The sequence below is a fragment of the Girardinichthys multiradiatus genome, chromosome 22 (assembly GCF_021462225.1).
Source record: "Girardinichthys multiradiatus isolate DD_20200921_A chromosome 22, DD_fGirMul_XY1, whole genome shotgun sequence".
Lineage (NCBI taxonomy): Eukaryota > Metazoa > Chordata > Actinopteri > Cyprinodontiformes > Goodeidae > Girardinichthys > Girardinichthys multiradiatus.
The window spans coordinates 26,838,110-26,863,471 of NC_061814.1; the positions used below are offsets into that span (position 1 = coordinate 26,838,110).

General features: G+C 39.3%; 1 protein-coding gene and 1 long non-coding RNA gene across 2 annotated transcripts in view; one reads left to right on the forward strand and one right to left on the reverse strand.

The window, feature by feature from the left end:
• On the reverse strand, positions 1 to 6,230 carry LOC124858829. The gene is made up of 4 exons (XR_007035945.1): positions 6,082 to 6,230; positions 4,913 to 4,975; positions 3,667 to 3,827; positions 1 to 948 (listed from the first exon to the last, which is right to left on the reverse strand). It is a non-coding gene; the product is annotated as an uncharacterized LOC124858829 (long non-coding RNA).
• rrp12 (ribosomal RNA processing 12 homolog) overlaps positions 2,728 to 25,362 on the forward strand; it is a 25,751-nt gene continuing 3,116 nt past the window's right edge. Inside the window, exons 1-25 of the mRNA XM_047351067.1 lie at positions 2,728 to 2,966; positions 13,876 to 14,105; positions 14,241 to 14,324; positions 14,434 to 14,510; positions 14,599 to 14,704; positions 14,793 to 14,909; positions 15,039 to 15,177; positions 17,722 to 17,849; positions 17,950 to 18,048; positions 18,124 to 18,215; positions 18,310 to 18,421; positions 18,520 to 18,620; positions 18,707 to 18,821; positions 18,895 to 19,037; positions 19,134 to 19,255; positions 19,581 to 19,645; positions 20,996 to 21,158; positions 21,248 to 21,402; positions 21,491 to 21,558; positions 21,661 to 21,754; positions 23,120 to 23,278; positions 23,369 to 23,449; positions 23,529 to 23,634; positions 23,716 to 23,823; positions 23,915 to 24,072. Of these exons, the coding sequence (XP_047207023.1) occupies positions 2,759 to 2,966; positions 13,876 to 14,105; positions 14,241 to 14,324; positions 14,434 to 14,510; positions 14,599 to 14,704; positions 14,793 to 14,909; positions 15,039 to 15,177; positions 17,722 to 17,849; positions 17,950 to 18,048; positions 18,124 to 18,215; positions 18,310 to 18,421; positions 18,520 to 18,620; positions 18,707 to 18,821; positions 18,895 to 19,037; positions 19,134 to 19,255; positions 19,581 to 19,645; positions 20,996 to 21,158; positions 21,248 to 21,402; positions 21,491 to 21,558; positions 21,661 to 21,754; positions 23,120 to 23,278; positions 23,369 to 23,449; positions 23,529 to 23,634; positions 23,716 to 23,823; positions 23,915 to 24,072 (3,030 nt within the window). The 5' untranslated portion in view covers positions 2,728 to 2,758. The remainder of the gene's footprint in view (positions 2,967 to 13,875; positions 14,106 to 14,240; positions 14,325 to 14,433; positions 14,511 to 14,598; positions 14,705 to 14,792; positions 14,910 to 15,038; positions 15,178 to 17,721; positions 17,850 to 17,949; positions 18,049 to 18,123; positions 18,216 to 18,309; positions 18,422 to 18,519; positions 18,621 to 18,706; positions 18,822 to 18,894; positions 19,038 to 19,133; positions 19,256 to 19,580; positions 19,646 to 20,995; positions 21,159 to 21,247; positions 21,403 to 21,490; positions 21,559 to 21,660; positions 21,755 to 23,119; positions 23,279 to 23,368; positions 23,450 to 23,528; positions 23,635 to 23,715; positions 23,824 to 23,914; positions 24,073 to 25,362) is intronic.

The following is a 25,362-nucleotide window of genomic DNA, read 5'->3' on the forward strand; positions in this document are numbered from 1 at the left end:
TACATTTAATAGGATACATATATTTGTCAATTTCAAGTTGTAAGTCCACTTCTGAAAATATGGCTGAAAATGAAAAACAACAATTGTTAATGTTCTTTTCTTCTCAATTTTAAATTTGAAAACCAGTATAGATATTAACAAAGCAGTCAATTTCATAAACATACTATAACAATTGCATTGAAGCTATCTGCATTCCTAATCCTGTATCCTCCTATCTAACTTAATGTCCTCTTACTTCATCCTCCTTTGGTCTTCTTTCACACATCCATTCTGCTTCCACCAGTCTAACAATCCCTCTCCTATACATTTCCAACCCATCTCAAATTGGACACATTTAAAAGAATATGAAAGGTAACACATTACAGGTTATGTATGTGACATATGAAATAGACAATTTTAGTGTATGACCCAATGTCAATGTGCTGCTGGCCTCACAAAGTGTATCATGACTGTAGTTAATTACTGATCAGCTCTCTTAAACGAATGTAAATCTCAACTGTTTGGTTCACAACATTTGAAAAGGATAGATTATGCTCAGACATTAGGTCCACACTGTCAGGTTTAAACAACCTAAAATACTTATAACATCACAAAAAGAAGAGAAAGACAAATAATTAGTTAGTTTACTCGCTGCGAGGAGAACGGACATAGATGTGCTTTCAGTTACAAATCTCCTACCGCTCTGAAAACCATCTGTCTGCACCTCTCTTTTTATTAATTTATCTTTGGGGTGGTCCCTAGTTACAATAAACGTTGCTGCTTCTGAAGGGTGGGGGAAAACAGCAGCAACGTGACATAGGTCATGCACACCATTATCTTGTACAAACACACTTGCACAGTCTCCGTAATCTTAAGATATGTGCGTCTTTTGTTCAGCACAATCAGCCATTATCTTTGTGATGTCCTCAACTGTGACCGCATCATCCCGGCTCCACCTTTCCTCCTTGCCTGCAAACAACTCATCACATGTTTACTTACACATAGCAGAGTTAACAACAAGGGAGGAAATATAAGATAAATCTATATACAATTATTCCAACACACACAGATAATGAAAACGTCTTCATCACATGGGAAGTCTTTGAAGGTACACTCCTCAATGGAGAGTGAGACTTTGTCTACAGGCACAGTGTTCAAATAGTCTCTGCTTCCATACAGGTGTGGAACCGCATACATAATGGAGGTGATCTTGAATTGTGAACTTGACGGACTCGGTGGTTGTTCCAAGTCAGTAAAACCTCATCAAGTTCCTCCTAGGCTGCAGATGCAAACACAAATTATAGAGATAATATAATTTTGCACACTAATATCACCTAATGGTGTAACCAGTAGATGGCCGCATTGCATAGTGAATAAAGGTAATGTTTAAAACGTTTTTGGTTTTGTCCTGTACTAATAACAGCATTGAGTGGTATCTATGACATACCTGAATGATTTTCATAAAGCAGAATTGGATCAGGGACTTAACCAAAAAGTCGTCTATAAAGTGTCCATCTTCTCTTATTTGGTCGAAGAAATCCATTCAAAACTGAGCACATTCACTTCTCAGGACGAGCCACCGTTGTTCAATGGTTTCCAGTGCTTGGACCAAATGACACAGTATCCCTCTGAGCTTGGTCTTCAGAAAAATGCAAACATCGCTGAAGTTCTGCAATATGTCTATTTTCTGTTCCTAGACCAAGCCTGGCTCTGGCTGGGCAACCCCCAGCAGCAATCACAGCATCCATAAAATAGCCACCGATTATCTTAGGGTCATTACTTGTTTTATGAGCTTCTAGCCATAGCATCTTCCTCGAGAAACCGTCGATACATCCACTGATGGCAATTCCAAAAGGCTTAATCTTGTCATAGCCGTCAATGTGCCAGACATATTGTGATATACGCGCCTCCATAGCCTGTTTCTTGCCCTCAGATTAACACATTCATCATCTAGTAATTGGATCAATAGTCGAACAGTCTCTCTGTCTGTTACAATGCCATTTCCCCAACATTTTTGATGCATCCATCTGTAACCATGGTACTGACCCGACGTCCCCAGTTGTTGCTCAGTAAATGCTACCACTTCCGCCACATCTGTTTTGTTCTTACATCGCCAGAGACGCTATTTGCATATAATTCGTTCAATGGTGCGTTTACTCACTTTAAATCCATGTGAATTCTCAAGCACATCAAGTATTTAATTTGTTGTAAAGGCATCTCTAAAGTACTTTTCTACCAAATCAGACGCCATCCTTTGCGGACTGGTCCAAATGATCAAATGAATGCGTTTGGAAGAAACCCATATTTATGACTTTAAAACTCGTAATTATGACTTTAAAACTCGTAATTATGACTTTAAAACTCGTAATTATGACTTAGAAACTCGAAATTATGACTTTAAAACTCATAATTATCAAGTTTATTCTCGAAATTATTACTTTAAAACTCGTAATTATGACTCTAAAACTTGTAATTATGATTTTAAAACTCGTAATTATGATTTTTATTTTCGTAATTATGACTTAAAAACTCGAAATTGTGACTTTAAAAGTCGAAATTACATCTTCTGGTTGGGCTTTTATTGTGTCTTACATGGCAGAAATGGGCTTCCATAGATAGTAAATGGTTGCCAGGTATGTTTTAATTCTGACCCTCGTTTAAAGTTTTAGTAACATACAATGTGCCTAGTAATTGATACCCTATCTGGCATCCTAGTGGCAGCTGCCAGCATAACACTGCCACCGGACCAGACGCATGAGCAGAGTTTTGACGTCATCTGATGAGCGACAGAATCAGCTGCTCCACGGTCAGCAGTGGGGGTAAACGTGTTTGTTTTCCAGCCTTGAAAATGGTGAAATCGGGGAAACTTCGGTCGGGGACCGGGGCCAAGCTGAAGCGGTGGAAGAAAGGACACAGCAGCGAGTCCAACCCGCAAACGAGCCGTTTCCGACAGGCAGCGAAAAGTCGCTTTTTCAGCAGACCCAGCAGTAAGAGATACACACGTGGGTCTGTAACTGCTAACACCAGCTACATTGGCTATTTGTGTGAATGCTTTACAGCATTCACACAAATAGTGTTCCTGTTTCTCTTTATTATTAGTTGTGTGAATGCTGAAGGCATTCGCAGGAGTGAAAAATTCGCCTTCGCTCTGGTTGAAAATGGCCAAAATGATCCACTTATTCACAGGGTTACACTTCCGGGGGGAGGGGGGGGGGGGGGGGGGGGGGTGGTGAGATGATGGTGGCGAATGCTAGAGGGTGATAATGGCGTTGAAACAAATATTGTCATATATGTGGGAGACAAAAAAAATATGCATGTGGACAATATTGAAGAGATAATGACACATCATTTCATCTGAGGCCTTGATTAGAATAAATATATAATAATTTTCATAGTTACAATTGTCTGGAATAGTTGCTTAATAGAGTAAAGACTGGTGAACATGTAATTTACACTAATAATGATAGTAATATAATTGTTATATCACTACCTTACTGAAGTAGCAATTCCTGCAGCAGGACACTTTTCTCTGCAACACCATCTATAATGTCCTCACTATCTGAGCCTCTTCAAAACATCTTGCTGAGTGCCCATGAGCATAAATGCTTCCAGGTGCTGCTGAGAAAGAGTGTTACTAAGCCTGTCCCTAATGAATTTAGGTGTTGAAAAGCTATGCTTACATGGTACCTGTGTGACTGTAATGCCCCTTTTCCACTGGCTCGATTTGGCCAGCCTGGAACAGCTCCGCACGGCTCTGCACGTTGTGTGTTGCATTTCCATTGACCTGCTTTTGCTCCGCTGAAGAGAACACCTCCTGGAGTCGTGGCTTTAAAGCATCACGTGTCATGCTGCATAACCGCGAATGAAACACCAAACCGCCAATGTAAAGAAGAAAAGACCGAAACACGTTACAAAAATAAGAAATAACACGTCTTTTGACTGGGGATTAAATTTGACGACTGCATTGACAATCAGAAGTTGATGAATAGGATTTTTAAATCTGTTTTTTTATTATTAAAGATTTAACTTTACCTTTAAGAGACTTGGAAAGATTTGAATTAGGGCCCATTTTATTTCTAATAGTTGTTGCCTATATATTTATTCAGCTGACGCTGAATATTGCAGTGTCCTATGATCGCCAGAAAAGCTTGCACCACGTCTTCTTGTAGGCAAGGCCGATTACATTCCTTGCAAGATGAGCACTTTGTGTTAATAATCGCCACCTCATCTTCACAATTCTCTGATCCAACATCTTTTTCTGTCTTGGATGTGTATTCCTCAAATATTGAGGCCTTCAACTTATTCTACTGTCCTGCCAGACTGAGGAGTTAACTCTGTAAATTGGTGATCATTGCCGTGTCATCAAATGGTAGCAAACATTTTCTCAGATCTTTGAGTGCTTTCTCTGGGAAACCACTTGAATATGATTTAATCTGGCTAAAGTTTTTTGGGTCTAGAAGAGCCAAATCGGCATACAAGGTTCCATTTTTGAGGAATCGCTGGTGCATGCTCTCATTGACTGTATCCATAATGCAGTTATGGACATTGATTCTGTACAATGCCTCTGTGTCAGACACAGTTTCATCTTAGGACATCTATTTATTTAATTAAATGTAAAAAAAAATCTTTCCTGTAACATCTTGCTGCATTAATAACTCGTTTCAATGGGGACACCTGCGGCTTATAGACAAGTGCGGCTTATTCACGTACAAGTTCTTTTAAAAATTAGTAGGTGCGGCCTATATGTAGGTGCGGCCTATATGTAGGTGCGCTATATAGTCTGGAAATTACGGTACAAATCTTTATAAATTTTTCAAAGCTTACTACATTTAATTTAATTTAATTAAAGTGTTAAGCACCAAGCACATTTTAATTATTGTTTTCTTAATTTCCCTAGATTATTTTTCTTGTGTGTATATGTATATGCCTTTACCTCATCAAGTGTGTATAGGCTACTCTCCTCCTGGACACTTTCACTCTGGGATGGTGATTCAGCCTGGCAGGAGAAATGTGTAGAGACATTAGGTCAAAGTTTTGGGGAATTTCCATACAAAAAACTGCATTAAAATAAACAAATTGTGGTGTAACAGATAAGTAAACACAGGTAAAAATGTAATGTACTATGTGTGGTTGATTCTCAAGTACACAATGGTCTCTAAACTAGGTTAACCTCTTGTACTCCAAGGCGTTTTTGTGAAGTTTGTGCTCAAAATTACATGGGCAAATGTAATTGGCCATTTTCTCAGCAGCTACAAACTCTTATTTAAATAAGCTTGGTGTCAAATTAAAGGTGACACTCTGGAGATTCAATCAGAAATGTAGATATCACAGTAGTAGCTACTGTTTCATAGATGAGGATGGCACAAAGAAATAAACTAAGATTTTTTCCCTCGCCAGAATTTTTCCTGCATTGTACAGTATATAAACCTTTTAGAAATATCATGAAGAAGGCTACAAACTTTAGAAAACCTCAAATCCACTTGTGGACATTACCTGTGAAAAGTTTCATGCAGCTGAGGTAAACTAAAGCAAAGTTACAGGGGTTTTAGTAAAGACATTTGTAGGCGTTTTTCCTTTTGCCACCATATGGCACATTTCGGCACAATTCGGCACCATCTGCAAAAGTGGAGATTTCTTGTGCTTGTACTTGAAAAATGTAATAAGCTACTTTTTACATATCTAGAACAGCCTGTTTTTGATTTTTTAGTTTTTATTACCTACATTTATTTTTTAATAATTTTCAATAGAACAAGAAAATGCTATGTTGAATCATACTGGAGCACATTTATTGAACAGGAAGCACCAGTGTAAAAAAAAAAAATTTAAATATCAATTTAAGCAATAAAATACGTAACAGCATCGCTAAAAATAAAATAACATAAATGTATTGACAACTAGGAATGAATGTATGTGTTCACAACACCTTTGTTTACCAGGCAGGTGGGGATGGGTGTGTAGGGGCTAATTACAGATGCAAACATTTCAGTGCTATCTTCCACTGTGTGGCTTACAAATCCATTTATTACGGGACATCACGAAGCACTAGTGTAAAAAGAAAATCAATCTTTAAATATATTTCGCAATAAAATTTAAAATACATACCTTTCAAGCGGCGGAACTGCATAATCCAGCTCATCATTGACCTTGTCGCGATAAATAAGGTCTTCGTCTTCAGATGAGGAATCTTCTGCACAGACTTCAGTTCATTCAGACCATTGTAATTAGGTCCAAAGCCTCACCAACGGTGTGGAATTTTGTGCGGGAAGCCATTGTGTTTCAAAAACAAACACTCGAACACGTGAAATGATAACCACAACACATAAACAGTCAGTGGTAGGAAAGTCCGGTGCGTAACAGCTGTAGCGTGCTCAGTGTTTATACTAACAACCTGCATTATGCACGCCAATAACACGAGTTTGGATTGGCCAAATTGCACAAATGACCCCTCCTTTTCATCTTTAGAGCCAGTATAATATCTCCACGTCTTTCACATCAATCCCACCAATCAGGAAGCAGAGGCCGAGACTTCCGGTTAATCCATTTTGGGGGTTAAATAAAGGTTAGCTCACATTATCTGAGTAACTAATAAGTTGATTTTTTGCTTGCTGCACATAAGTGAACATATTCTGTGGCTTTATTAACTGTTAAACAGTAAATGCATTTGAAATGTTCAAATTTACTTAAATGTATTGAATATTCTCCTACATCATGTTTAATATTTATGGTTCAAACAGGTATATTACTTTGAATGTTTAAATTTAATTTAAGCTTAACAGAAAAATCTCACAAATATTAACGTATTGTGACTCAGATAAGCACAATTACATGTTCTTTATACTGAATAAGTAAAGCTTACGTTTTACAAAATAAAAATAAGACTACAGACTAATTTAAATTACAGAATAATAGAATGAGAATCATACAAAAGTAAGCATTTACTCTACACTAAGTGTTTCATTTTATACAGGTCCTTCTCAAAATATTAGCATATTGTGATAAAGTTCATTATTTTCCATAATGTCATGATGAAAATTTAACATTCATATATTTTAGATTCATTGCACACTAACTGAAATATTTCAGGTCTTTTATTGTCTTAATACGGATGATTTTGGCATACAGCTCATGAAAACCCAAAATTCCTATCTCACAAAATTAGCATATTTCATCCGACCAATAAAAGAAAAGTGTTTTTAATACAAAAAACGTCAACCTTCAAATAATCATGTACAGTTAAGCACTCAATACTTGGTCGGGAATCCTTTTGCAGAAATGACTGCTTCAATGCGGCGTGGCATGGAGGCAATCAGCCTGTGGCACTGCTGAGGTCTTATGGAGGCCCAGGATGCTTCGATAGCGGCCTTTAGCTCATCCAGAGTGTTGGGTCTTGAGTCTCTCAACGGTCTCTTCACAATATCCCACAGATTCTCTATGGGGTTCAGGTCAGGAGAGTTGGCAGGCCAATTGAGCACAGTGATACCATGGTCAGTAAACCATTTACCAGTGGTTTTGGCACTGTGAGCAGGTGCCAGGTCGTGCTGAAAAATGAAATCTTCATCTCCATAAAGCTTTTCAGCAGATGGAAGCATGAAGTGCTCCAAAATCTCCTGATAGCTACCTGCATTGACCCTGCCCTTGATAAAACACAGTGGACCAACACCAGCAGCTGACACGGCACCCCAGACCATCACTGACTGTGGGTACTTGACACTGGACTTCTGGCATTTCCTTCTCCCCAGTCTTCCTCCAGACTCTGGCACCTTGATTTCCGAATGACATGCAGAATTTGCTTTCATCCGAAAAAAGTACTTTGGACCACTGAGCAACAGTCCAGTGCTGCTTCTCTAGCCCAGGTCAGGCGCTTCTGCCGCTGTTTCTGGTTCAAAAGTGGCTTGACCTGGGGAATGCGGCACCTGTAGCCCATTTCCTGCACACGCCTGTGCACGGTGGCTCTGGATGTTTCTACTCCAGACTCAGTCCACTGCTTCCGCAAGTCCCCCAAGGTCTGGAATCGGCCCTTCTCCACAATCTTCCTCAGGGTCCGGTCACCTCTTCTCCTTGTGCAGCGTTTTCTGTCACACTTTTTCCTTCCCACAGACTTCCCACTGAGGTGCCTTGATACAGCACTCTGGGAACAGCCTATTCGTTCAGAAATTTCTTTCTGTGTCTTACCCTCTTGCTTGAGGGTGTCAATAGTGGCCTTCTGGACAGCAGTCAGTCTTACCCATGATTGGGGTTTTGAGTGATGAACCAGGCTGGGAGTTTTAAAGGCCTCAGGAATCTTTTGCAGGTGTTTAGAGTTAACTCGTTGATTCAGATGATTAGGTTCATAGCTCGTTTAGAGACCCTTTTAATTATATGCTAATTTTGTGAGATAGGAATTTTGGGTTTCACTGTATGCTGTATGCTGTATGCCAAAATCATCTGTATTAAGACAATAAAAGACCTGAAATATTTTAGTTAGTGTGCAATGAATCTAAAATATATGAATATTAAATTTTCATCATGACATTATGGAAAATAATGAACTTTATCACAATATGCTAATATTTTGAGAAGGACCTGTATATTATCCAACAATACCCACACAAAAGAATAAAACTGACTTCAATATGATGTTCATGAATTAACAAAGTTATCAAGACAGCAGAGCAGCATTTAGCTCACAGGCGTTAACCCTCCGGGTCCAAGGTATATATGGTAATTTTTGACTGATAAAATTTTACCTTTCCCAGTAAAAACCAGCTCACTCACGGAAACCAGTTCAAAACATCGCATCATCCTTTATATACAAAACAAAAACCGCTAAAGTAGTACATACAAATTATGAATTGCTCCAATATCATCCCGCTTCGCATTCTCAGAATACCCAGTTACGAACATTTCTCAGATGTTCGGAAAACATATACAGTTTATTTTAGCATAACTCAGATTTTACTTGGCCTATCAACACAATTTAAGAAATGGTGTGTAGTTTATAATCTGCTCTTTAAACACAAACTGAAAGTGAGACTCGCTACGTTATCTCAAATCAAACATGTTAGAAAGACTGTATATATCTCTCTCAAATGGCTAAAGAGGACCACCTAGGCCTAGGCTAGTCCACACATGATGATGTTTTTACAGCCAAACTATCCTGAATACGTTGTCCTAAAAAATTTAGCAAGCTAGAAAAATAATATCGCCATATTACAGCCATTTATCTGACTTGCATCCTCTTCCCGGTCACGATGTCCTGCAGACGTCAACATGAAAGCTGCAGGTGCTGCTGAGGATTATGATACTGTACCAGAAGAAGTCAGTTTTTTAATATTTGGACGCATCTGTTTGTAGGGCGTGCCTTTTCTTGTCCCTTAATTTTTGTGCTCCTCCTTTACGTTTCTTCTCCATTTTTGCGCTGCTGAGTTGTTGTCTTCTTCTTCTGACTTCCATTAATTTCTGTGGCCTAACCCTGACCTTACCCCTAATCCTTTGACCATCTTCATAGAGAGCAACTACATGGCGGCCATTTTGTGTTAAGTACTTAAACAGCATGTACTGCTGTTCTAATAGCTAGATAACAGGGATTAGTCTTAAAGGGCGATTTCATAGACTTCTGCATATAGGCTGTTGTAAGCATTATTGATGGACTACATTAATGATGGCCAACATGCTAGTGTTAGCCATGATGCTAATGTTAGCATTTAAGCTAACATTACCATTTAGGTTAATTTTCACTTATAGGCCAAAATGAAGATTTTGAATGGAGTGAGTTCATTATAGCCAACATGCTAGTGTTAGCCCACACGCTAATGTTAGCATTTAAGCTAACATTATTATTTAGGTTAATTTTCACTAGTAGCGCTAAATGAACATATTGAATGAAGTTAATTTTAACCAAAATGCTAGTGTTAGCCCACATGCTAATGTTAGTATTTAGGCTCATTTTCACTTATAGGGCTGAATTAACATTTTGAATGGAATAAGTTATTTGTAGCCAACATGCTAGTGTTAGCCAACATCAGAATCAGCTTTATTGCCAAGTTCGTACATACAAACAAGGAATTTGACTCACACTTTGCTCTTTGGTTTTGTTTTTGTATTACAGAATATACATATTTACAATGTACAATATACACATATATAATAAAAATCTTCTCAAAAATGCTAACATGCTAATGTTAGCATTTTAGCTAGCATTAGCTTTGTGACAAATTTTAGCTTATACACCGCTGTTATAATACTGTTTCAATACCAATTAGTTTTGAGGCAACTTCTTGTTAAACTGTTTTTTAGCTGATAAATTTCCTATTCAAACAGATCAGATGACAGTTTTTCTTTGCTAATGTTTCTGCTATTTCTGCTAATTTATCAGATGTTAACTGATATTCTGCAGTCAACCTTAGCTTCTTTCTGCCAGTTTAACATTTCTGTTTCTGCTAATTCATTACATTTCAGCAATTACCTAAGCTATCTTTAAATAATTCTGCTTTTTTATACCTGTTACGGTTCTTCTACAATCGCAATTAAAATTTTGAGAAGATTTTTTAGATTTGCTAGAGTGTACACTCTAGGTTTTTGAATACCCTAAGAAAGAACGAACAAACTCTCCTTACTCGATTAATTTTCACTTTACTAACACAAATTATATATCAAAATGTAGGATTATCTTTCACGATTCAGAAAATGTCACCCTCATTGACATGGGACTAACAGATTTCCGGCAACATGCCCCGAAGCAACGCAAAGTCAACACACCATGAATGGGCCACATATACTGTAGGAATATAGGAAAAAATCTGAGCAGAAAATCCTTAAACTCACATGTTTTCAAATCGTCGCCTCTCCTAAACCGTTCGATGTACAAACATGAGCTTTTGATATCTTTTACCGTTCTGTATAAAGTAGGTTTCTTTCAGAGTACCAACTCTGTCCTTCCTAAAAAAGCTAAAAATTACATTTCTAAATCGACTTTTTTACACGGTCACATCTACACAGATTATTGTAGACACATGAAATTCTCCAGGATCGTTTACCAATGCCTGCTGATACTTACGGTCCAAATATTTTTTGGATACCTTTTACTGTTTTGTCATGAAATAGGTTTGTTTGAGAGTGAAAAATCCACCTTCACTCAGGTTAAAAAGGTCAAAATGATTCACTCTTTCAAAGGCTCACACCTCCCAGACAGATTTTTGTAGAAACTTGAAAAGCTCCATGATTGTTCAGCAAGGCCTGCTGATTCATACGATACATGAATCAAATCGATAGCCCTTATAGTTTCTGAGTTATTAGACATTGTATGTTTATATAGGTGAGTTATGTAAGCTAGTTAGCTAAACAGTGACTGAATGCGTTTAATGCTTACCTTCATAGCTGTCAGTGTAATTCGAGACGTAAAACTTGAAGCCCTTTTCTTTTTTGCAATGTGGAGCTGATGATGAGGCTCGAATCAAATGGAGAACATCGCTGACTAAAACATTTGGGAGGCCCTGAAGGCAGCGGGTATAATACAATGCCATTGCTTTCGGTGGTGAACAACCAAACGGGAAGTACTCGCCCTCACAACTTTCGATTAGCAGATGTCGAGTAGCCACATCGTGCAACGAGCCAATAAGACGTTGTTTGAGAGTGTGTTCAGACTTTTTTGTCTTTTTCTCCATTTTACCCATCTTTTTACCTAGTGTTGTGCCTTTTAATAATATTTTTTCAACAAAAAAGGATTGATTTAATCGTTCCCCTGTCCGTTCTGATAAAAACGGTCCATGAATGATGTTGATAGCCCTTACGGTTTTCGAGTTATGGGCAGTAGTTTGGGAGCATGCGCCTCCATGTCCGTGGCCAGACCAGGATGAGACACTCATGCTGCATGAGTGAGAAACGGCAGGTGTCGAATTACAGTGACAGTCTTTGCTGATTGGCTGATTTATTCATCACTGTTCTATTTATATCCCTGTGTATCTTCCACTGTATATGTCTGTGATTTTGTCTTTCTTTATACCTCTATTCTCTCTTTGTCTCACACTTGGACATATATACACACACGCATCCATTCTTAACTATCTTTTTGAGGACTTTGCATTGACTTCCATTCATTTTCATTAATTTCTATGGCCTAAACCTGACCCTACCGTTAACCCTTTAACTGTCTTCATTGGAGGCAACTACATGGCGGCCATTTTGTGTGGGGTACTTAAACAGCATGTACTGCTGTTCCAACACCTACAGAGCAATTTCATAGACTATTGCATATAGGCTGTTAAAAGCATTATAGATGGTCTAAGTTAATGTTAGCCAACATACTAATGATAGCTTAATTGCTAACATGTTTTTGGCAAAATTTACATTGTATGGAGCAAGTTCATTATAGCCAACAAGCTAGGTTTAGCCAACATGCTAACCTTAGCATTTAAGCTAGCAATAGCATTTAGGCTTATTTTCACTTGTAGGGATAAATGAACATATTTAGCGGAGTAAGTTATCTATAGCCAACATGCTAGATTTAGCCAACATGCTAATGTTAGCATTTAGGGTAATTTTCACTTCTAAGGCTAAAATGGCATACTGAACGGAATGACTTAATGTTAGCCAAGATGGTAATGTTAGCACTTAAGCTAACATCATTTCTGTTTTTCTGCTAAGGTTTCTGCGGCCTTTTGTAATGAATCTGGTGAAATGTAATGTTTTTCATTACATTTCAACACTCATTTGTATATCTTCCCAACTTTTCTGTTCAGTCCGTCTACAAACTCCCCAGAAAGACGTAACTTGACATTAAATGGACACTTTGTAAATACAGTTTAATTTGGCTTCATTGCATATTTTTGAGGTGAATGATTACTCCACTGCTAGAGTTTGTAGTTTTACAGAAATTACAGGTTCTTTATTTATACTGTATTTTCCCGACTATAAGCCGCTACTTTTTTCCCATGCTTTGAACCATGTGGCTTATAATGAGGTGCAGCTTTTCTGTGGATTTTTCTTCACCCGACGGGTCGCTTTAGCAGAAAGTGAAAAAAACGAGACAGGTGGGAAGTCAAAATTGGAAATCAAAGAAGAAGAAAGCGCAAATTTTCATTTAGCACATGCAAGCAGCAGGCATGACGGAGATTTTTCTTTTTTTAACCCATACCTACTCATCATGGAAACTACACGAAGAAGTTCATACGATGCCGATCATATTATTAGTTACGATGAATAAACCAATAAATAACTTTTCTGATTTGTTTGATCAGCACTTTTATGCAACAGGTACCATTCGGAAACGAATCAGTTCAGTTATGTTCAGTTAAACTATGTAATCAGTTCAGTCGATATCAGCGGCTTTTAACCCGGTGCAGCTTATATATGTGCATTTCCATAAAAAAAAAAAAACAACTGTGGGTGCGGGTAATATTGAGATGCGCTCTATAGTCGGGAAAATATGGTATTTGTATTTTATCACTTGCCAAAGTATTTGAAGGGATGCGGTTTTTAGACATCAGTCTCTAACATGGTCCAAAATTCTGGAAAAGTATGCAACTTAATAAAAGTATTTTTCAGTTCTGAATAGGGATGAAAAAGAATGTGTAATAATATTTGCATTTCCAGACTTTATTTTATCTCATTGTCTGAATGTTCTTTTCATCCATCATTCATAGATCAAATTTATAGTAAACGTTTGTATTTATGGTATAAAATGGAGAAAAATTGATGAAGAAAACCTGAGGCTGGAAAAGTGGAAAACGTTGACTGAAAATTTTGGTTATCATTGTTTAATTGAAATAAAATACGTAAAGCAAACGAAGTTGGCATCAACAAGCCTGAAAACACAATGATAAGTTAATTATATAGCATATAACTGTCTGAATAAATGATGAACTTCCATTTTGGAGTAACAGTGTTAAATTAACCTCATGTTTCTATTTCTTTCCACAGCGAAGAGTGACCTGACCATCGATGCTCTCAAGCTTCACAATGAGCTGCAGGTCGGTCCCCTGGAGATTAGTGCTGGGGCCCGTAAGGATACTCAAATGGAAGAGGAGTCTGATGAGAGGCTGTCAGAGAGGACATCCGGCACCTTCCTGAGCGGCCTGTCCGATTGCTCCAACCTTACATTTAGAAAGGTGCAGCGCTTCTGGGAGTCCAACTCTGCTGCACACAAAGAGGTAGGTCTACGAGTCATGGTGCATTGCCCGTCCCCTCCAGCCTACTAATAACTTTTTGTAAACTTGGCAAACACAATATTTTGTTGTAGTTATATCTCTGCATCCACTGTAAATGGGTCTTTTGATGTTTTCCAGATCTGTGCAGTTTTGGCAGCAGTTACTGAAGTGATACGAAGTCAAGGCGGGAAGGAAACTGAGACGGAGTACTTTGCTGCTTTGGTAAGACTTGCATTTGTTCATATTTTGTTCGAACTTTGTGTTTAAAAAGTGTTATCTACTTAGTTTGAAAAATTACGTTTCTAATTAGTCTGTATTTGATTTTTGGTAGATGACCACCTTGGAAGTTGTGGAATCAGAAGAGTCTCAGGCTGCAGTGGCGTATCTTCTCAACCTCGTTATGAAACGGTAGAAATTGGAAAACTCTTTATTTTTTCCATTACTAAACATGTTCTACCTGATTAATATTGACTGCTCGGCATTTGGCTCTCACCAGTGTTCCTGCTCCAGTGCTAAAGTCCAAGTTCTCGGACACCACTAAGGCTTTCATGGACATCATGTCTAAACAGGCCTCATCTGACACATCGTCAGCGCTCAGATGGGTAAGAAGATTTTCCGTTTGCTTCCTCTTGATGTTTTTCTTTTTGTCCTATTTTCAAACCTAGATCCTTTTCATATCTGCATTTCTAGATCTTGTCCTGCTTGGCCACTTTGTTGAGGAAGCAGGATGTTTCTGTCTGGAGTTACCCATCTACTCTGCAGGCATATCACGGTCTGCTCAGCTTCACTGTGCACAGCAAGCCAAAGGTCAGTCCCACTGGTCTACATTAACAGATGCTTTCGCAGGTGCTTTTTCAGTGCAGCACAAATAAAAATAAAAAAATCCTTAAAGTCTTATATTTTTCTAAAAAGTGATTGATTTGTTTTATTTCCCAGGTCCGTAAAGCAGCTCAGCAAGGCGTTTGCTCCATTCTTCGAGGCAGTGACTTCCTTTTTACTGATGATGCTTTAAGCCATCACCCCGCCACAGTTACTACGGCCAAGTTTTGCATCAAAGAAATAGAGCAGGCAGGAGGTGAGGCATTATGGTCGCTCACTTAATTGATACAGAAAAAAAATGTATTTCCCAAGTAAAGGATAGATTTTATTACTAGGAATTAGTCAAAATCCTAAAATGTACACATATTTTGATTCCTTCAATATTAAATTGAAAAAAGGCAGTCAGAAAATGAAATAAGTTAAAATTTTAGAAAAAATAATAATACATATTTTCTTATGTGAGAACCTGTGGGACGTATTCACACGATTGAACTCTTTCACATTTTGTTACATTATAGCCACAAATCTTAATGTATTTTTTTGAGATTTCATGTTATCGACCAACACAACTTATTCATAATTGTGATGGAGATTGGACAAAAAAGTTGTGGTTTGGCCAGCATTTGTATTCAACCTGCTTTATTTTGATACCCCTAAACAAAATACAATGTAACCAGTTGCCTTTAGAAGTCACCTAATTAGTACTGGAATCCATCTTCCATATACAGGGGTTGGACAATGAAACACCTGTCATTTTAGTGTGGGAGGTTTCATGGCTAAATTGGACCAGCCTGGTAGCCAGTCTTCATTGATCGCACATTGCACCAGTAAGAGCAGAGTGTGAAGGTTCAATTAGCAGGGTAAGAGCACAGTTTTACTCAAAATATTGAAATACACACAACATTGTGGGTGACATACCAGAGTTCAAAAGAGGACAAATTGTTGGTGCACGTCTTGCTGGCGCATCTGTGACCAAGACAGCAAGTCTTTGTGATGTATCAAGAGCCACGGTATCCAGGGTAATGTCACCATACCACCAAGAAGGACGAACCACATCCAACAGGATTAACTGTGGATGCAAGAGGAAGCTGTCTGAAAGGGATGTTCGGATGCTAACCCGGATTGTATCCAAAAAACATAAAACCACGGCTGCCCAAATCACGGCAGAATTAAATGTGCACCTCAACTCTCCTGTTTCCACCAGAACTGTCAGTTGGGAGCTCCACAGGGTCAATATACACGGCCGGGCTGCTATAACCAAACCTTTGGTCACTCATGCCAATGCCAAACGTCGGTTTCAATGGTGCAAGGAGCGCAAATCTTGGGCTATGGACAATGTGAAACATGTATTGTTCTCTGATGAGTCCACCTTTACTGTTTTCCCCACTTCCGGGAGAGTTACGGTGTGGAGAAGCCCCAAAGAAGCGTACCACCCAGACTGTTGCATGCCCAGAGTGAAGCATGGGGGTGGATCAGTGATGGTTTGGGCTGCCATATGATGGCATTCCTTTGGCCCAATACTTGTGCTAGATGGGCGCGTCACTGCCAAGTACTAACAAACCATTCTTGAGGACCATGTGCATCCAATGGTTCAAACATTGTATCCTGAAGGCGGTGTCGTGTATCAGGATGACAATGAACCAATACACATAGCAAGACTGGTGAAAGATTGGTTTGATGAACATGAAAGTGAAGTTGAGCATCTCCCATGGCCTGCACAGTCACCAGATCTAAATATTATTGAGCCACTTTGGGGTGTTTTGGAGGAGCGAGTCAGGAAACGTTTTCCTCCACCAGTATCACGTAGTGACCTGGCCACTATCCTGCAAGAAGAATGGCTTAAAATCCCTCTGACCACTGTGCAGGACTTGTATATGTCATTCCCAAGACGAATTGACGCTGTATTGGCCGCAAAAGGAGGCCCTACACCATACTAATAAATTATTGTGGTCTAAAACCAGGTGTTTCAGTTTCATTGTCCAACCCCTGTATATCCAGTTGTTCCGTGAAGGCCTCAGAGCTTCTTTAAAAGAACATTGGAGAACAAACAGCATCAGGAAGACCAATGAGCCCAGCAGACTGGTCGGGGATAAAATTGTGGAGAAGTTTAAAGCAGGGTTAGGTTATTAAACAATAAACAAGCTTTCAATGTCTCAGAACTCTGTTCAGAAAACCTGTTAGAAGCTGCTAAAGAGCAGCAGGAAAACAACTTCAAACAAACAGCCAGAGCTACAATGGAATGGTTAAAACAAAGCATGTTCAGGTTTTTGAATGGCCCAGTCAAAGTCCAGACCTAAATCCAATAAAAATCTTTAAAGCCAAAGTTTACAGATGCTCTACTTTTAACCTAACCGAGTTTGAGCTATTTTACAAAGAAGAATGGGCAAAACCTTTAGTCTCTATATGTGCAAAGCCGGTAGAGACGCACCCCAAAACACTTGGAGGTATAACTGCAGCAAAGGTGGTTTTAGAAAGTAATGACTCGAGGGGGGCGAATTATAAATACACGCCACAATTTAAAATTTAACAAAAACAAATATGCAGTTATGTTTTGGTCTATCAAATAAAATCCATTAAAATACACAATGTCACAATGTGAAGAAGGTTAAGTGGTATGAATAGTTTGGCAAGGGACTCTGTCGACTATAGTGGAAGTTTTCTAGAGTTCCTAGATGGCTGCAGAAACTGTTTGGAAGACCATGTCAGGTTCAAATGTTTTCTTTCTGAAAGTTGTGGTAACACAAGAGTTCTGTGACAGTGAGTTTGATGATCCATAAACAGTTTTTTGTCTCCTTGTCAGGCAGCAAAGAGGACACCACCACCCTCCATGTGCTTTGCCTCCTGAAGGAGCTGATGGGAGCTTTTCCTCTGGGAGCCGTTAAATCCTGTTGTGAAACTCTGTTGCGCGTCATGACTCTCAGCCACGTGGTGAGCATTCCCAGCCGCAGCTACTCACACTTATTCAGCTACTTTGATTCTTGTTTGTACTTTTTAAAGCAATGCTTCCACCGTCTTGTCTCTGCTATAGATGGTGACGGCCAGTGCCATGCAGGCGTTTCATCGACTCTTCAGTGGGAAGCCGAATGCTTCGTCCCTCTCTGCAGAACTCAACGCTCAAATCATCACGGTGAGACAAAAATACGCAATGTGCGCTATTACTTGTAAAATTTGGTAAAGACTCACTCTCGGTTGTCTTCCTCAGGCTCTTTATGACTACCTTCCCAGTGAGAATGACCTGCAGCCTCTGCTGGCCTGGCTCACTGTCATGGAGAAAGCACATGTTCACCTGGCAAGGTGTTTTAACTCATAATTGGTCAGATTGGAGAACAAGATTGAAAAGATTTTTCTCAGTTGGGTCACTTATCTTCTATGTGCGTGTTTGTTCCAGTTTGCAGAGTTCTCTGAGTTTAGGTCACCTCCCTCGGCTGTTTTCTGCTGCCATGTCCTGCCTGCTGTCGCCCCACACACAGGTGGTTTCCGCAGCCACCAACACGCTAAAGGTAAAAGGCACCTGAAGCTGACTGCAGTAATTTTTTTGGTGATGTTTGTGATGTGTGCAGGGTGCTAACTTGTTATTTACTTTGTCTTTTTATCTCAGAGCTTGTTAAATGAATGTGTTGCTCCTCACATGGAGGATATGGGTATGATCACTGCCACAGCCTCTGTGGGGAACCCTTCATATGTCTGTAAAATGTTTTGGTAAGATTGCAAATAGTTGTTTTTTTGGCTTTATTTCCATAAAGAGACTACATAACCACTGTTTGTCTTTATTTTTATGTTACCAGTATTGTAGAGGAAGGATTATCCTACCGCTTTCATGCCTCGTGGCCCTTTGTGCTGCAGATCCTCGGTTGCTTTTACAGAGTTGCAGGGAAACAGGCTCATCCCATCATGACTAAGGTATAGTTTTTAGATGTTAAAAGATAAAGAATAACATTATTTGGACTGAGACCACATCCTTTGTCTTGGACAGTCGCTGCAGTCCCTGGCAGACCTACGCTCTACCCCTCACTTTCCCTTCAGCGGGGAGTTGGACCTGGCTGTGGGAGGCGCTGTGGAAAGCATGGGACCTGAAGTGGTGCTGGCTGCTGTGCCTCTCAACATCACCGGCTACAAGTACCACCCCAAACACGAGGATGCTCTGCTTTCTCTTTAGTGTGATTTTATTAACATTACTTATGAGTTTTGTTTTGTTTTTTGCTGTTTTTTTAGTGATGATTTGGAGTTCCCTCGCAGCTGGTTGGTTCCAGTCATCCGAGATCACGTGAAGAACACTTGCCTTGGTTTCTTTGCTTCTTATTTTCTCCCTTTGGCCACTACACTCAAGTTAAGAGGTAAATAATAAATCCTCCTTTTTAAAAAGAATGGGCTTTTTATAAAGTTGAAACACTTCTCCTGCTTCATTATTAAAAACCTCACTTGTACTAAAATGAGCCACCACCTGCAAAAGCAGCATCCACATAGTGTGTTGTTGTCAGGGCGGCCTGGTGGTACTTAATTTTGTTTTCACTCGTAGAAATAAAATTTGAATTTTGAATTTCTGAGCAGCTGATCTAGTAGAATATAGTCAATAAATCTCTACTTAAAGATAAGTTGACCAGGAAATAACATGTTCTGTTTGTACATGGATTAACTGACTAATCCTGTGTTGTGCTGTAGCTGAAGAGTTGGAGCAAGAAGGAAAGAAGCTGGAAGCAAAAGTCTACCAAACGTTACAGCTTCAGGTAGAAAAAAATCTTGTCTTGTTGCTTTAACTGTTCAGTTATTCATGCATTTGGTCACAATATTATGAAATGTCCAATAGGTCTCCGCAGATTTTATTATCTCAGCCATAATCATCTATATCGGGTCTAGACCAGGGGTCTGCAACCTGCGGCTCCTGAGCCGCATGTGGCTCTTTGGACCTTCTACAATGACTCTTAATAACTTTGGCTAAAAATGATATCTATATCATGATATCTAATTATTGATATATCAACAAATATAAGTTTTAGCAGTTTTTCAACTTTTTCATGGAATTGCAGTGAATTTCCACAACAGAAGGACACTCAAAGTACCAGTAATATTTTTAGATCAATGTTTTTTGTCATTAGCTTGGAAAAAATTAGATTTTTCTTTTTTTTTAAGTCATCTTCGACAAAAAATCAGCATCCCTAGAAAAAATTGTATCCATTCTCTTTTTTTAAAAGGATTTATGTTTTTCTTTATTTTGAAACGTAGAAAAAGAAATAAAAAGGTGGTTCTTTAAAAATGACAACAAATTTCCAATAGTATGTCTTTATAAAAAATTATAAGCTGTCTTTTTTCAAACAGGTTATGAACCATTTGCGGCTCTGAACGAGTTTTATTTAGCTGGACTGAGGGCAGAAATGGATCTTTGAATTGTAAAGACTCCTGGTCTAGACATCATTGCAAGTTTTTCTAGTAATGACATCAATCCAGTGATAACTGATACTGCTGCGATGGTTTTGAAGTGATTCATTGTTTATCTCCGATTTATAAGCCATAATTTTGTTTTGTCACATAATCCTTTTATTTTTTCCTGCTGCAACTTTTAAATTTTCTGTTTTTTAAGAAGTATCTGATGCATGTTCATGTATGTTTTTTTTTCATAGAAAGTGACAAAAGCATGATGTCCTGACTCTGTGTCAGTTGGCAAAACCGTTTCACGGAAGCAAGCAGATTAATAACGTATTGCAACCTTGCAGCAAACCCTCATTCTGAGCAAGCATATGGCGACAGTGGAAAGAAATGGCTCTCTTTTAACCGGAAAGAAAGGAAACAGAAAAAAACAAACACAGGTCCAGAATTACTTGTCATGGGGTTAAAAAAAGGCAAACAGATTTATTGGCAGTTGAAGCCCAATAAATGGATTGTTTATGAAAGACCAACAACTAATCACAGAACCTCTGGGCCAGGAGTTCTATGATAAAGGAAAACCGAATCTGCAAATCCAATGACTCAGTCAGTGAGTTCATCTAGGAAAGAGACCCTGCTAAACCTAGATGCACTGGGCCAGGTGTACTTTCTATTGTGTAAAATCAAACAGTTCTCACGTAAATTCTGCATTTCAGATTTGGAGCATGCTTCCAGGCTTCTGCACATGCCCAGTGGACCTGATGGCATCATTCAAGGGTGTTGCCCGGACGCTTGGCATGGCCATTAATGAGCGGCCAGACCTGCGCCTCACAGTGTGCCAAGCTCTGCGTACGCTAATCAATAAGAGCTGCTCAACAGGTAGCAAATGTTCACTGAGGCTGTCTTTATTTACAAACTGCTACATCATTATAATATCTTAAACATTTCCTGGATGCATTCTGTTGAAGCGGAAGAAAAAGCAGAATTGGGTCGGTTCTCCAAGAACTTCCTGCCCATCCTTTTCAATCTTTATAGCCAGCAGCCTGCAGAGGGCGAATCTGGTACCTACAGGATGGCTGTGCTGGACACCATCAAAGTCTATTTGACTGTCACTGACATGCAGGTAACTTTTGTTTTTTTTCCATCTTAATGAACAGTGTTGAAATGATCCATTTATGCAAATGTACTTTGATATCCTGCATCTCCTTCAGCTGATCTGCACATTCCTGCAAAAAGCCTCCGACAGGTTGACCAGCACAGAGAGCGTTGAGTTCACACGGTAGGACGTCTAACAGGGATTCACTGGGTTAGATTTCAATCAGAGAGTTATTATCTTAATCATCTGTCTGGTGCTCTTGTTCTGGTCTTCTCCTCCTCTCAGGCTTGCAGTGATGGACCTTGTGGTTGCCATGGCTCCCTTCGTAGATGAAAGCACCATGGCCAAAACCTTTGAGCTGATGAGACCATATTTAGAGGTACACAGTGTGTTTAACACTTCATCTCAGTAAATCAGAATTTCACTCAAAAATTAAATATTTCTGTTTATTTTGATGATTATGGCTTACAGCTAATGAAAACCCAAAATTCAGTTTCACAGAAAATTGAAACAAATACATTAGATCAGTATAAAGTATATTTAATACAGAAATGTTGACACACTGAAAATTACATCCATGTACTGAACAGTATTTCCACCCAGTACTTGGTCAGAGCTCTTTTTGCTGGAATTACTGCATTAATGCAGCATGGCATGGAGGTGATCAGCCTGAATCTCTGCTGAGGTGTTAAGGAAGTCCAGGTTCTTTTTTACAGCGTCATCCAGCTTATCTACATAGCTGGTTCTGATGTCTCATCTTTGTCTTGACATGGCACCATGGATTCTCCAGGGGTTTTAGGTCAGGTGAAGTTGCTGGCCAGTCAGCCACATTGACCATGAAAGCAGTCATTGGTACTTTTGGGAGGAGCTGCATGAAAATGAGACCACCTTCTTCATTAAACCTTGCCAGCACAGGGAGGCATGAGGTTCTCTCAGGTTTCCGGGTAGACAGCTGTGCAAACCTTGAACTTCACAAAACAAAGTCTACCAACAGCAGCAGATGACATTGCTCCCTAAATCAACACCGACTGTGAAAACTTCATACTGGACCTCAAGTAACTTTGTGCCTCCAGACTCTGGGGCAGTAGCTTCCAAATTAACAATTATTTTTATCTGAAAAGAGGATTCTGGACCATTGAGCAACAGTCCGGTCCTTTCTCTGCTTAGCCCAGGTGAGACTGTTCTGACCTTGTCTCTGGTTCTGGAGTGACTTAACACAAGGATTGCAACAGTTGTAGCCCAAGTCCTGGTTACGTCTGTGTGTTTGCTTGGGCCTTTTGTCTCTGTCACTGTTTTTTCTTCCACTAAACTTTCCAATAATATGCTTTAATACAGCACTTTTAAACACCCAGCTTCCTCAGCAATAACGTTTTTGGTCTAAACCTACTTGTGAAGAGTGTCGGTAACTGTCTGCTGGACAACTGTCAGGTCAGCGGTCTTCCCCATGATTATGTAGGCTGTGCCTTTTCTGTTTAAAAACACATTTTGAGTTGGCCCTTTACTATATTCTAGTTTTCAGAGATACTGAATTTGTTTTTTTATTAGCTATGAGCCAAAATGCAAAAATGTGTCACTCTGTGTAATTAATCTTTATAAAGCAAGTTTTAGCTTTTTAAAATTCAGTCTCCAAGGTTTTCACAGTTCTAAAAACATGAGTTGCACCCTCTGTTTTTTATTTTTATTTAGATCCTTTAAAGAAATATCTTACCTCTTTATTGTAAATGTTTGGTGTGTTTGTGTTCAGGCCAAAGAGCCAGGCATGCAGAAGAAGGCGTACCGCGTGTTGGAGGAGATGTGTGGAGCAGAGAGAGACGAGTGTAAATCCTTCGTTGTGTCCAACCTGGAAACTCTCAAAATCGTCCTGCTTGACACTCTTAAAAATGCTTCTTCACCTGCAAAGAGGGTAAGGTCTTTGTATAGGGAGGAGGACACCCTGTACGCCAGAGTGTTGTTCATATTTTCATCTGACTATTTTGTTCTTGGATTTCCTCAGCCACGACTCAAGTGTCTGATCCATATCGTGAAAAGGTTAAATGAGGAGCACAAAGGCTTCATCACTGCACTGCTGCCAGAGGTACAAATCAGAGCTAGTGGATACAGGCACAGAGAGAGCTGATGTTCTTGGTTTTTTCTAAGGGTTTTATGTCCTTCAGGTGATCATCTGTACCAAGGAGGTGTCTGTTGGAGCCCGTAAGAACGCCTACAGTCTTCTGGTGGAAATAGGAAGCGCTTTTGTTCGCTTCTGTGGGAACAAAAAAGGTGATGCAATGTTTCTGAGTACATGTAGATTTGGACTGATGGGTTTTGTACAGCAGTTGACATTACCTGCCTCTAATGTAGATGCAATGGAGGAGTATTTGGCTCTGGTGTATGCAGGACTCACTGGATCCGTCACCATGATCACTTGTACCGTTTTGGCATTGACTCGTCTTGTGTTTGAGTACAAAGGTAGGCCTGACTGACATGCATGTTTCCACCTGAACTTAAGAAAAGGAAATTTGTGCAGGGACTCAGTTCTCTGCTTTTATTCTTCTCTTAGATTCTATCGAGGTGTCCATCATGGAGCAGCTGCTGCAGAACATCTGTCTGCTGCTGTCGTCTCGCACCAGGGAGGTTGTCAAAGCTGCCTTAGGCTTCATCAAAGTTATTCTCTTCATCATGGACCCCAAAGCTCTGGGCTCACATGTCACCATCATGGTATGAACTGTATACTCTAGTACTCTAAACAAAGGTTTCTAAGGGGCTCTCAAGTTAACCTAATCAGGAAGTCCCTTCATAGAGAGTTGAATGTTTTTCTGAGACTCAGAAATGTTCTGTTATGGATCATTTTCACAAAGCACCTGAAACAAAATGCAAGAATATACTTTCAACTCATATTTAACTCATTTAAAATAATACTTGCTGGAAAATGAATAAGGTTATGCAGCTATTACTGGGGGGTCACACATGTATCACACCTAAATAGTTTAAAGGTCACATGTACACAGCATACATAAGACCCTTGGCCCAAACTGTTGCTCACTGATGGCCATGCCAACAACATTTTTTGGATATATACTAACTTATCCTCTGGATAAGGTGACACTTGTGACAACCTTTTCAATTACAACTTCTAGGTTGAATTTTGTAATTTATTTATTTTTTATTCATGTAAATAAATCTTTCCCACTAGTCAGCAGTAGAGCTAAGTTAATGGCTCAAATTGAGTCCCTCTGTTGTATTTAGTTTCACGACTGTTAAGAAATATATTTTTCAACAAGAAATAGACCCCCAATATTCCACTCTACACTTTATAAATTATATTTTTCATATTTTTCTTGACACATGGGAGGAGGTGATAACAGGACCGAAATGAAATTGTTTTAATATGTCAAAAATGAGTAATAACGTTATAGTTCTGATTAGAGTTGACTCTAAGCTCTGAATGTTTTATAAAAATTATTTAGCTTTTTCTGAAAGGACGCATTTCGGTTCAAAGGATGCCATGTTTTTTCTGGGGTGACCCTGATGCCTCTAGGAGAGTGTTTAGGTAAAACTGGTCGGTAAAGATGGCTCCAAACTGATGTTCAAAAACATGATGAACAATTCTCTAATATGTTTGTTTCTCTGTCTAATACCTCACCAGTCAGAGGTTTGCATGCAGTGTGTCAAGATTCGACCATCTAGCTGTTTTTGTGTTTGAGTTGAAGAATTTGGAGGTTGTGCTGCTTCATTATTCCGCCGTCTTATTATGACGTAACAGTGGCATTGGAGCAGACCCTCAGCATCATGCTGCCACTGCTATACTGCTCAGTCTTTGTCTCACCTGCCCACAAACCATGTTTCCCAAAAGCATTTGGCCTGTCCTTGTGAGCTGCGGCAAATTTCAGTCGAGCTTGAAGTTGTTGATCATGGAGCAGGGGCTTCTCTTTTTGTCAGCGCCCTCTTAGGTCATGTTGATGTTGAACTAGCTTCGCTGCTGTAACAATGGTGTTACAGCAGCTTTCT